At 40.8% G+C, this 13,455-nt stretch overlaps 1 protein-coding gene across 3 annotated transcripts in view; it reads left to right on the top strand.

Annotated features, from left to right (window-relative positions):
• SMARCA2 (SWI/SNF related BAF chromatin remodeling complex subunit ATPase 2) overlaps nucleotides 1–13,455 on the top strand; it is a 1,851,064-nt gene that overhangs the window by 128,189 nt on the left and 1,709,420 nt on the right. For all 3 annotated transcript variants that reach the window (XM_078675722.1, XM_078675721.1, XM_078675720.1), the window contains exon 3: nucleotides 6,415–6,544. In XM_078675722.1, coding sequence (XP_078531848.1) covers nucleotides 6,415–6,544 — 130 coding nt within the window. The remainder of the gene's footprint in view (nucleotides 1–6,414; nucleotides 6,545–13,455) is intronic.

Genomic DNA, 13,455 nt, shown 5'->3' with positions numbered 1-13,455 from the left:
CAGACGCCTACCAGGCTCTCGTCATCAAAAGAGACGTATGATCTACAAGTCGCAAGGACGACTGCAGAGATACATACATTATTATCAACTAATTCCCCCGTACATTTCGCGGAAATCCTGAATGAAATCTTAAATATTTCTGATACCAATGGGGTCTCAAAGGTATTTAAGACAGTATTTTCAATGGCATTAACACCATTCAAAGCCATACTGGGTATTTTTCCAGATTTCGTCCATTCGATTTTTGGCGGACTTCCCCTGATCTTGGGACTAATTGCAGGAATCCTATTCTTAGTCCTTATTTTTCGTTATGGCAACCCATGTCACAGACAAAACTCTGGCGACAAGAGAAGAAACAATCCTAGCCATTGGATACCGGGACCGGATATCAAAAATCCTGGGACTCTCCCGGCTTAGAGACCTGAACGTGACTTGGTTTCTATCATTTCGACCAATGTGGCAAAGATGTGTTTTACCTGTATTAAGGTGTCTGCTATGCGGAGAAGAATGCGTGTTAGACACATGTCTGACGCTACAATCGGATGCGCCGATGGATGCAGAAACATTGTTGAGCCCGATCAAGGTTCATGCTTTGTGCTGCCCTCAAAGGCTACCAATCCTGATGACGGCATTCGTGGAAGCTTCACCACTGCGATTGATGGGTAGTGAAGTTCAAGATGAAAGCAGCATCGAACAGGTACGACCTTCTGTCAGCAATGCGAATCAGAATGTCAATGGAGACAATCATGCACAAGAATGCATGATTACACCTATTTCCGAGTTAGTGGAACTTTCCCAGGAAGCTGTTGACAGTTTTTTCGAAAGCCTAAATGATATGATGTTCTCACCCGAACAGAAATAGAGACTTTTGAGCAAGCTCGCACACGGCGTTCCCTGAATTCGGCCTTCAAATTTAAATAATAAAGTCACATGAACTATTTTTCACTCCAGTTCACGGACAGCAACTCTTTCAGAAGCCCCAATTCATTTTTTCGGTTTTTCGGGACACTTATCTTCTGCTTAAAGTAAGAAACTATTCCTAAAGAACTAAGATTTCTATTTTTAGATACTTTATAGACTTTAGCTGCCCGCTGGTATGTTCACAAATATTTTATTCTGTGATGGAATGGTCTCGAAACTTTTTTCTGTATTTAAGAAACCATTTCATGTGTAATTCTCATATACCAAATAAGCAATAATGTATACAAATGCGTGATTACTTTAGCATTATTCCATAGCTTGAGTGCATACAATATATATGTCTACAAATTTTCCGTATATTTGAAGAATTTCAAAATGCATTTATGTATTTTGGGGTGGTAAGGTATACACACTACTCTATAGTATGTTGTACTATGTTATACTATGCCTAGATTAGTAAATATGTCCATAGTTAGCGTGGAGTGGGTGTCATGTATTCCTATAGGTTCTGAATCGATCCCCCTATTCCTGACCCTATTCTAGTTAAACAAACCAACAAGTTAACTAGCAGTCAGCCCATGAGGCAGAAAACCCCCATGATGCAGATACCGTTATCTGACGCAGTCACACTACGGCACAGGAACGTGTTATCTGATTAAGTCATAACGCTTGCGATCTAATTAGACAAGTGATATTCCTCCAGCCCCTGATAAGGCATACGGAGTTCTCATAACAAATCAAACCTATGACAACCTGGGCAAAACCCTGCGGCCATTGTTTTGATTTCACCGAGAACTTCAGTAAAAGAATGTGCTAACGAGCAAGTCGTATGACATCTTTATTGACGTATCTATGTCCATCCTTACGTCAATCTCGGCACCTTAAAGGTATAAATATTACCGATCTTGCCCTATGCAAACACACGCGTGGTGACGAGACGGAGCAGCCATACTTGCCGAAGCCAAGAGCAGAGCAGACCCCGCTGGCAGCAGCCCCGCCTTCCTGACGCGCTGAGAGACGCGCTGCTTTCTCCTGCCGAGAATCCAGCACCGGCGTTTCTGGGTAGCCCTCGCAGGCAGCCTGGAATATCGAGACCAGAGAAAGAGATACCATTCCTCATTCATCCTAACTTCCAGGTACAGAACTGAATAACCCCTCACAGAGAATTCTTTAGTTATTCACTTGGCAAAAACAAACTTAACTTAAACTGTAACTTTCTATTCCCGCCCACGTATTAGGCTTAGGTCAGGTACACGGGGTAGGCGTATCTAGAAACACCAGTTGAGCACGTTTAGTCAAATGTATATGTGTATGTAATATATTTTATTCATTTTAAAACATCTTATGGCTTAGAAACCATATCAATGTTTTTACAGTTTTATTTTATACTATTGCTTTTAATGTATGCACTTTACTTAACAATAAGTATTGCAATAATATCGATCCATTTCTCTTGTATGAGAAAAGAGACTGATCAATAAATAACACCTTTTTATTGAACACGCCCGTCTCTTCCTTTTCTCTACATTCTGATGAGACTAAGAATGCACGTACTGACTGAGTAAAATAAATTGCCTTTTGTTCACACGACTCTCGAGATATACTCTTGATTAGGGGAGAGCAAAGTTGTCATGTTCTATGGTTGTCAGAAACTAAATCCCTTCTTGTCTAATCAGGGAAGTTAAGTCCTCCTTGAACATTCGAGAAAGTTTCTAGTGAACTCTGAGCTAAGCTGGCAAACCCAAAACTTTAAGTCTAGTATCGACAGTAGTAGACCTAGTTAACGTCTGGCCTAGGCCTTTACTGCTGTAGGTATTATTCCAATGCGCAGAGCCTATTGGGATGATAGGAACTACACTACAGTATACCAACGATTTAGAAAAGGAACTAGTGGCTGAAGTACGTGACTCTCCGCAGGTTAACCACCACCAAATTGTGTCCCTCTTATATGCAGACGATGCCGTGATTATGTCACGGGCCCAAAAAGGATTACAAGTGGCCTTGAATGCATATTTAAAGTTTATGGATAGTAGGGGCCTTAAACTTAATGTATCTAAAACCTTTGTAATGACGTGCGGAAGACCAAGGAATAAAGAGTGCCGTCTATTTGCTGGGAAGGAAAAAATTGCCCCTACCAAATCTTTCTCTTATTTGGGTATAGTGCTGGAAGAAACTGGGTCCTGAGGGTCAGCTATCAGAAACAGGACCATGATGTTCAAGAGAGCTACTGCTGCACTTATGTCATTTTCTAAAAAAAAATGGGGAAGAGACCCCCAGAAATCTTGTTAAAAATTTATAAACCCAAGTGCATCAGCACAGCTACTTATGGAGCCGGTATTTGGGGAATTGACAATTGCATTAAAATACAAAGGGTTGAGAATGCGTTTTTAAGATTTATCTTGGCAATCCCTGTGAGCTCCTCTGTATTCAATTGTCATGCAGAGCTTGGAATTCGATATGTGATTGATTTGATCAGCATGCAACCTCTCCTGCTTTGGCATCGAATCTGGACTACCCCTGACCTTTTGTTAAATAGAAGAATCATTAAGGACTGCATGGGGCTGGACAGGGCCAGTAAGATACCTTGGCTGATGTATATCCTCAAATTCACTAGGGATCTAGGAAGACCAGAGTATTACCATCAACCAGATACACTGAATAATATTTCAAGAAAGGACTTGAAGCAGTTGTGCTGGTATCCTGTTGAATCCCTGAGACTAGGTCTGGAATTGAACAAAAAACTTGTCATACAACATCAACTCACCCTAGTCAGTTATACTATTCAGCCTTATTTGATTTGGTGTCTGGAGGGCTTTGACCGTTATTTATTAACTAGATTCAGGTTTGATGTCTTTTTTTCGTTTAATTTCATTCCCTAAAGTAAATGATTGGGGAAGAAATCTATGTAAATGTCCATGTGACAATTTGTCCACCCAATCTACGCTGCATGTAATTTGTTTTTGTAAATTTTATATGGTGGAAAGGTCTAGATGGATCAAACCACTTTTAAAAAAAATATGGTACTTGGAGGCAATGTCGCCCAGCTTTACTGTTTTTAGTATCCTTAAATGATGTAACCTCTGTGGCTGTTATGCTGGGCTTTTTAAAAAGTATCCTAAAGAAAAGGAAAAGCTTAACTATTTCCCAAAATATATGAATTTTTAAATTATTTTTAATCATGTAATGTACTTGTTGCTTTTATGATTTTATGTATCTTAAAGTCGAATAAAGCTTTTTCATTCATTCATTCACATGGAAGTACTTTGTTTCATTAGCATTTGCAAGTAAAACTATGTTTGTTTTTACTCATCTCCATGGTTATTGACTTCAATGATGAAAGAATGAGGGGTTGGTTAGTCGAAGTAATCCTTGTCCGTTTTATATTGTTCAATGCATTGGGACTTCTTCATATGGAAAACTATTTTGTATGTAAAGGAAAACATGGTTAATATGGATTGTCAACGATCCATATGAGTTGACAAGCCTAAGCAAAGGAATTTATGAAAGTTGTAGCGCCCCCCCTTCTCTTGTGAATGGCATTGTAGGACATTTCCATGAGATTTAGAAATGCATAGTTTTGTTACAGCTTTCATGTTTTCACAAATGTATTTTTCGGTTTGTAGCATGCAGCTTTTTTCTCCATGAAACTTTTTTCTCTGCTTTTTTGCACATTTGGGGACTAGGGTATATTTTGCAATTTGTGGCCATGAGAATCTGCCAAATACGCTTTTGAAAACATTCCTTTGCAAAGCTCTATTTCCTTGACACATCATAATGGGAATTTGAAGGCTTGTGTTTCTTGTGGCACCAAAACGTTTACAACCAGATAATCAAAGGACTTGTATGTCACTGCTCTTTCTGCTTAATTACCTGGATTCACTTTCTGATGGGAATTGGTGATTACTTGACTGCTTCACAGATCCGTGTTCAGTTTCTTTCTGAGGAGTAGTAGGTTTGGTGAGGTACTCCTTTTTAAGGAGCTACCAATGTTTAAGGAGTGTGGTCCCTAACACAAGCTCTTGGAGTGCGAGGTGTCTGCTTCTTTTTAGGATTAACAGTTTTTATTAGCATTTTGTCTATCATATACCCTCCCCAACTATCATCCGGCTGGCGAGGAGTCCAACAAGTTCTTAGCAAACAGATTCCAAATAACCCTCCCATCCCTTAACACTCCAGTCAGCAGCATCTGGGAGACCGCTTCAAGATCAGGTTGCTGTCCTGGCCCTCTCGGTGGCAGGGTTGTTTGCCATAAGACTAGAGTGCATGTGAATGTAGCCCAGGGTCAACCGCTAGTGTAAAGTTGATCGTTCACTCTTGGAGTCAAGTGTATTATACATAAATAGAGTGGGCACATGAGTTGTCTGACTTCCTTTCATAAGTAACTCAAGTCTGACCATTCCGTGTCCAAGCCTTTGGTTTGTGTTCTAACGAAGTGCACCAGATTCAGTGTTCCAGGCCGTATCGAAACTTACCTGTAGATTCCCGCACCAGGTCAAAACAGATTGGATTACTGACAGTAATAATATCACTGTTTGCTTCATAACCTCTCACATACATTAGAATGTTCCAACAATCATAGCTTCAAGGAAGCCAAATGGCCAAGACCATTGGGGTACAATGCAATTCCCTGATTGGATGCAGAGGACCTACTGCAGAGCACATCCTTTACCATGGTTATCGAAAGGAACCAAAAAATTCATTTGTTCAGAGAAACCTTCCCTGACTTAAAAGAACCAGCTTGGACCAATGCTTCTCATCCGGAGCTGTCAGTTTTCCAAGGTTTCTTATTCCAGTGGGACCAACTTTTCTCTCAATGGAAGGGATCTATTCTTGACCATCTCTTAAGAAGACACTCCTTCAGAGAAACGTACACTAGTTGCATTGCTGTCAAGTGGCTGAAAGGTGACGTGTGCGTGGTATAAAACCACACATAGTCAATACATCGGACAGGTTGTGGGCCCAAATTTTCTTTGGGAGATGTGAGCTAATTTTCAGTATCTTATGGGTTGGAGTAACCTGAGTGATTCCAACTATGACCTTCTAAAAGTCATTCAGAAAGAAGTCTACTTGAGCTGGTAAGATTGAGGCAAGCATGAGATTAATGAGTCTGTAAGTCATTTAAGATGTGCCTGATGGTTTTCAAATTCAAAATTTGCTCTGCTATTATGTAACTTGCATTTTCATGTACAACAGTTATTGAAACAACATAACCAACTTTATGACCATGCTCGAAATCATCAATGGCATGTCTTCCTCGGAGTCCTATCTCTGTTGCTTATTTCTCTGTTAATGTTATGCTCTTTTTGAAAGACGCAAATTGCAAGAAGTAGGTTCAGTAGTGCTTATTGTCAGGGGTGTGCCCAAGTACATTTTGCATATCCTTTCTCAGTGAAGCAAAGATGAACAAACTAATGTTCAGTTTATTTGTACATTTCTGTCTCATAATAGTGAAGTGATCTTTACTTAAATATGTGCATTCCTTGTACTTTGCAGTCAATAGATGGAATGCATGAGAAAGCAATGGCTGAAGAAATGCACTGTGCCTCCATGAAGAGTACCAGCATGAGGCCGCCTCACCCTGGGATGGGTCCACCTCAAAGTCCAATGGACCAGCACAGCCAAGGTAGTAGAGATCTTTGCATTTTATTTGCATGCTATTCATTGTCTAATTTTAAAAGGTATGCAACTTGCTATCTCTGACCTTTATTTCAGAAAGATAGTGTAAGAACTTGAGTTATTAGGTGAGAAGAGTAAGTGCCCATCTCAAATAATAATCACAATCCTTGTCAGAGTGACCCACTAACACCACTAAATAAACCTGAGCTCTGAACCCCCTGGTAGCTATGGCACAGAGCAGACAGACATAACTTAGAGATAATGTGTAAAGTTTTTATGCAGTCCTATAACCGTAATCAAGGTAAAATGCAAATCGATAAATATCCCAAAACAAATGAGAAAAATAGAGTAAAATTTAATAATCAAAATGTCAAAAATCCAATAAGGGGAACCGGTGACATGATTTTTAAAAATGTTTAAATATAAATAGTGCAAAGACTCCCAAAGTGCCAATGATAGCCAGTGGTCATGGTTGATGCTGATCACATTGGAATGTGGTTCAGATACACTAACAAGGAATGTCCTGGTCAAAAATTTTACCTTTTGACTTTAGTCTTTTAAGACCCAGTCTACCTCACAAGTACACTTTTAAAGCCCCATAGGGCCTCAAGGGAAGCACTTGGAGACTCACAGGTTGGGACCCAGAGTTCAGTTGCCACTGCTCAACTGGGCAGGTGCAAGTGAGGAATCTTGGAGCTTGTTGTATCGCTGTAGTTTGAACATGAGTTCAGCTTTAGAACCCTTGTAGTCCACTTAGTCCTGGGAACAAGAGCAGGTCCAGTCTTCTAGGCTGTTCTCAGATCTCAGACAACTGGCTCAGTCCTGTCCTGATCTTTTATAGGTTGAAGAGTGTTCTGAAGTGGGTACTTGGAGGTACCATGTTTATGCCTGACACAAGCTTAGCCCGTGGGAATGAATCCTGGGAATTCCCTAAACAATAGAGGTAAAGTTTCCCTAAGTTAAGCCTACCCACATAAGTCATTTTTAAGGTGGTCAAAGCCTTCTGCCACGCTAAACTTGGGATGTGTGTGTGTGTGTGTGTGTGAAGTATATTATGGTAATCCTAGTGTCCTCCTACATCTAATAGCAAAATCCATTTTTTGGCAGCTCCTGTACCCCCAAAAAACACGGACAGATGCTGTTAAAATCTCAACACCTAGACAGTGGATACATACACAGTGTGTTGGAATTCGGTTTCCCTCCTTGGAAGTGTGCCCTAAATGCTAAAACCATAACAGACCTGTAATGTAGCATGTGACATTCATGCAACTATTAAATAGTCCTTCCCTGAAATATTTGTGTAGCTCTTACCAATTAGAAAGTCGTATTATACGGTGTTATAATGTAATTCAGTGTTACCCTCTGGACACATCCCGCCTTGCTAAACTGAAAATTGTTTTTGGGGGCTTTTCAATGTCCGGCAAGTGGAATATTATGCTGCTACATGTCCTACATTTAAGTACTATGCACTCTACCCTATGGACAATAGGGCCTAATGTGGGGGCGGCTTATTAATATCTTAAAGAAAAATCTGTCAAAAGGGTTTATTTTCACAGTTCAAATTGTAAACTACACAGCCAGGCTACAGTTGTAGGCCTGGATACACATTTACTCTCACTGTACTGGTTTTTACAATGAGTACTGCAGCCCATTGATGACTTTTAACTTAAAGGCCCTGGGTACACTGGGTACCATACAGTAGGCTCTTTTAGATAAGTTAGATATGTCAATCAGGAGTGTATCAATTTTTCTTTGTTGGAAGAGGATGCACAAACACTTCACCATTGGACAACAGAGTTATTTAGCCATCAAAAAAAAGGGTTCAGGAAAAAGACAGAAATCGGGATGGCCCTACAGAAAGGACAGATTTCCAACAAATATATTTTAGAAAGCAGGTTTTTAGTGTTTTACTTGTACTATTTCAGTTGTTGAATGTCAAGAAATTAGAAGTATTTCAGAATTTGGCAGCCATGGCCATTACCGATAACACTGTGCGTAACAATGTATTTCCCATGTTACTATACAATACTGTCTGCTAATTTACTAAGGAATTGACTGTGATCTCCACCACTGTTATAAAGCAATAAACGATAAAGCCTTAAATAGATGAAAATCATGGATGATGTCTATAATCCAACTAAGGGCTAAATGCTCAACATCTACAGCTAAATTCATCACAGGATGAAAGCAAGCATTACATTATTTGCAAAACAGGTGAGCAATCAGAAAATCTTCCAGAAAATGTAACTGTAGACGTTCAAAATGTATTTCTAGGTAGAAAACACTTTACCAATATATTGCCAAATGCTCACCAAGGTAGCGAAGGGCAGCAGTTTGATGCCTAGGACAGGTTTAGAGCTATAGAATTGATTGATTGAGTTGCTGAACGTGAGTTCTGTTATTTTTATGATTACATAAATGATTCAGATGCAGTCACTGTAGAATTATGCAGGCTGTTCAAATTGCTTACTCTCCTATCTGAATATTGTTTGGGGTGTGTACAGAAGAAAATTATTTATTCTTTTGGACTTGTGGATGTTGAAAGAACATATGTATGTTAACTAGTTGGCTGAAGAAAAAAGGAATGCAATAATTCCCTCATAGTTTGGTGGAGAGCATTTTGCTCATACACAGGACACCCCTGGATTACATGCTGAAAACTCTCTTCCTGTAATAGTCTACAGAAGAATTATGTTTGACAGATGAGGATTAATATCCTAGACGGGTACAGAAAAGAAAATCACTGCTAAACATTGAAGAGACAGAGGTCATCTGTTTTGCTCAAAGGCATAATAATGCGAACAGGTGCCTAGGGCACGATAAACTTGTGGTTCTGCATATGTATAAATATGTGGGACTTCAACTTAAGTTGGGTTTAATGTAGGGGCTGATGTAGGAATCAGTGACGATATACCTAATACAATGACAGTGGGATTATCCGGGTTCAATCACGATTACAGCAGAGTTTTAACGGATGTATGACGTTACAACGCATACTTTTACCACGCATACCTTTATAACGCGGTTTTTACCACGAAAACCATTACAACGCATAGCGCTTAGAGGTGCTGGATAGTGGTAAGTATAATTTTCTATTCCAACTCCAGTCCCCGTGGACACTAGGGAAGGTGTTGGATAGAAAATTAAACTTATTCCCTACCCTAGAGCGCCCCCCAGCACAATGCGTTGTAATGGTATGCGTGGTAATGCCTGCGTTGTAATGGTAGTGCGTTGTAAAAAGTTCGTTGTAAACGTTACATACCAGTTTTAACCTAGGCCGAAGTTTTGCTATCTGCAATTTAGTTCAAATTTATGATTCTCCGGATGTGAAGTCACTTGGACATTTTAGAGGCCCCTATCTGGAGAAGGAGGCCAGGGTTTCAAAAATCACTGGACTTTGAAGTAATTACAAATGAAATATCACTCGGGTCTTGTTTGTATGTTTCATCTGACAGAATATTGTTTCCAGGACACATCTCAACTTTCTGCTAACTCATATTGCCTAACAGCTGATGTGCAGTTCCAGCTACAAAAAAATACAAGGGGTTAATTTTAACCGAGTTGTGTTTGGTCTGCTCTGAATAGAGCTCAGTTTAGATGCATTAAATATCTCTTTCTTCTGCAGTGTAGGCAAGCCACTGAGAGGTATTCAGTTTTATTCCTAGGCGATTCAATACTATTAAGCCATGGGTTTGTGCTGTTGCACTAAATGCACTTACATGTTGTTCTCACTTGGTATGCTACGTCTTATGGTGTTAAGAGATCTTAGTTAGACATTAGCAAAGAGGCAAGGCTATGCGGCTCTGAGTGCATGCTGTAGAATTGTGTTTTCTATACCACATTTTGAAACCTGTGATTTTTTGTATTATAATGTAGAAATTGGTATGCTTTTGTTTTTGTTTGGTTTAATACACCATTCAGGAACCTAAAATAAAAAAGTTTTCAGCTTACGTTTAATAAGAACAAAAGCCAACTCAGTAACAGCTTTCCTTGTGTCACCACCATCTAATTTTACTACAAGTGAAAACTGTAAGAGGTCTGCCGACCATTGTCTTCAAACCAGGCAAATGAAATCATGTGTCTGAGAGGCTGTCTTCTTAAATTTTACGAGGGAAACCACAAACTCCCTTTGCTGAAAAAACTCTTCCTGTAATAGTCTACAGAAGAATCGTGTACTACAATGTTTTCCTGGACATCTGATAAAATTGTCTGTTTACTTCCACCCTAGTGTTGATCTTAAACACAAGGTGTAGCATGTAGCAGACTGGATGATCATCAACTCCCTGAAGTTGAATGGCGACAAGACAGAGGTATTGGTTTTTGGGAAGGACCAAGATGCCTGGTCGAGTGAGTGGTGGCCTCCCTCTCTTGGCATCTGCCCCACTCCCTCTCAATCTGCCAGAAATCTCGGCGTGGTTTTTGATACTTCACTCTCGATGTCTCTACAAGTGAATCGGACTGTGGCGACCTGTTGGGGTGTGATCAGGATACTCAACAGAATCCGAAGTTATCTCTCACTTCAGGCACGTAAGCAAATTGCAGTCGCCCTTGTTGGCTCCAGGTTGGATTACTGTAATTCTTTATACATGAAGTCCAACAAGGGCCTCTTACATAGACTGCAAATCGTGCAGAATGCTGCAGCACGTTTCGTCTTAGCTCTTCCTAAGACATCATCTGCTACCACCGCGAGGAGAGATCTCCACTGGCTCCCTGTCCAGCACAGAATCTATTTTAAAATCTTGTGCCTGACGTATAGAGCACTCGAGGATGGCCCTAAGGGTGCTATTAGCTCTCTACTTACCCGCTATTATCCAACAAGGTGCCTTCGCTCTGCGGGTTTACTCCAACTTGCTGTCCCCCGTTTCAGGCTGACCAGATGGGGAGCTAGGGCTTTTTCCGTCGTTGCCCCTCAGCTCTGGAACGCCTTGCCAATGGAGATTAAAACCCTACCTTCAATGGACCTGTTTAAAAAGGCCTTAAAAACTTGGTGCTTCTCAAGAGCCTATTAAGGATGAACTGCTTCGCCTTTGATGTGAGTTGGTACTTTGAAATAGGCGCCTTGACGCCCATTGGGCTAAGTCTGCGCAGGATAAGATGCCGTTCATTCATTCATTCATTCAAGGTAATGTGGGCTTGTTGAAAACAGTTTACTATGGTCTAGTGTTTTTTTTTTCTAATTTATTATGTTGGTACGGAGGTTCCTCCTGGGCTTATGCTGTGCCTACATTTAATGCCGTTTTCCTGCCTTTTTTTTTTTTATCCGACCCCTGGCATTGAATTTCAACACCACTGCGTGGCACTCCACAGTGATTCTGTTGCTTCTCCAGCAGAGTGCTGTACTTTGTGGCCCTTTGTGTACGCATCAAGCGTGCTCCTGCCGTTGGAGGATGAGAACAGCTGTCCCTCAGGAGCTGTTAAGAGTCTGGCAGACTGGTGATTGTCTAAGCAGTTTTGGACCCAAAACTAGCCCAACAACTATGTGTGGCTTCCCTTTTTGTATAAGGCGAAAGTCCTCTGAAGCTAGGCGAGACCCCACGTAAGGACTCTGTCTCTCCTAGTATAATAATCCCTTTAACTGGTTGGTGGCTGCTCGTTCATTCTCTTTCCTTGCAGTGGATTGGCGGGAGTTATGGATTTTGAAGATGGTGCACCATTCAATTGAGCCTGGCTTCCAGCCAGTGAGTCCTCAGAAATGTATAATAGCTAGTCTTCTAAAGCCAAATCTTTATATTCGTTTTGGAATTGCGGACTGAGCTTTGTAGCTCTGATTGGACTACTGTGCCTGAGATTAGTCCTAGTAGACTGGAGCCACACCTCTATTGTACGGTACCCTGGAAGAAGACTTGCTGGACAACATCTTAAGGGATGCAACTCTGACCAGAAGGACAAAGATCAGGGCAATCTGTCTGAAGGCTTGCGAGGGGGACACCTCAAAGAAGTAAAACGCCCACAAGACCATCTAGTAATTATTACGCTTGGCATTTGAACAACCAGATGTTTGATGACTAGCCCAAGACGTTGAACTGCTGCATTTATAGTGAGCCTGCTGCCCTTTATTTCACCATTAGTTTGTGGGAGCACATATCACCCCGTTCAGTTCGGCCCTTAAAGAAACAAAACAGCTTTTCCCTTCCCCTTCAGTCCTCTGCATAGTGTTCCATACACTGATCCAAATACTTGAACACTTTGCGCCATTCCTCTACAATTATTAGTCGTGAAGAAAAGTTATTTGAAGGTGAAATTGATGCTAGACCGTAATATCATATTTCTCCCAATTGCCACTGTAAATCAGTGGGTTCCCCACCACCAGAAAAGATCAATCCTAATCAACAATGTTTATCAGAATGCATTCAAATGGAAGAGATTTCGTATCTGGCACATACAGCATGGTCCGTTCAATACTCATTGGCCCCCATTTTAACCTATCTTCAAGGGTCACTTCACTTGGAGCATCTTTTGTTGAAGGCTCCTTTACTTTTGATAATGTCAACACACAAGCTTTATAAGATCCAATCCCTAAGCTCCATGAACTCTGCACTTTATTACTAATGAACAAGGGTGTCCTGAAGCCACATTTGTTCTTTTTTCCAACATGGCATTGTACTTCGATATTAGTCCTCAATTTCACTGCAGGAAGTAAGTATTTTGCATACAGTGGATGGTGGAAGAATTCTCAAATTTGAAACATCAAATGTTTGTAAAGTGTGAGGCAGTGCCTCTTTTTCCACTGGTTAGCCCCCACTTTTCACCTGGTTTTGATGTGGTTTCAATTGCAATGCACAGGGTCCCTACCAACCAAGTCCCATGTGCCAGTGCTTCTTCCCTGAAAACATATCCACAATTGGTGTTTCTCCCCTTGTAAGTATCTAGTTAGTTGTACCCTGGGTACCTAAGGTCTGTGAGCTGAAGAGGGTCCCC

This window comes from Lissotriton helveticus, chromosome 2_1 (assembly GCF_964261635.1).
Source record: "Lissotriton helveticus chromosome 2_1, aLisHel1.1, whole genome shotgun sequence".
Taxonomy (NCBI): Eukaryota; Metazoa; Chordata; class Amphibia; order Caudata; family Salamandridae; genus Lissotriton; species Lissotriton helveticus.
Note: the sequence above shows the minus strand (reverse complement) of the source record. Positions and strands in the feature narration are given on the sequence as shown.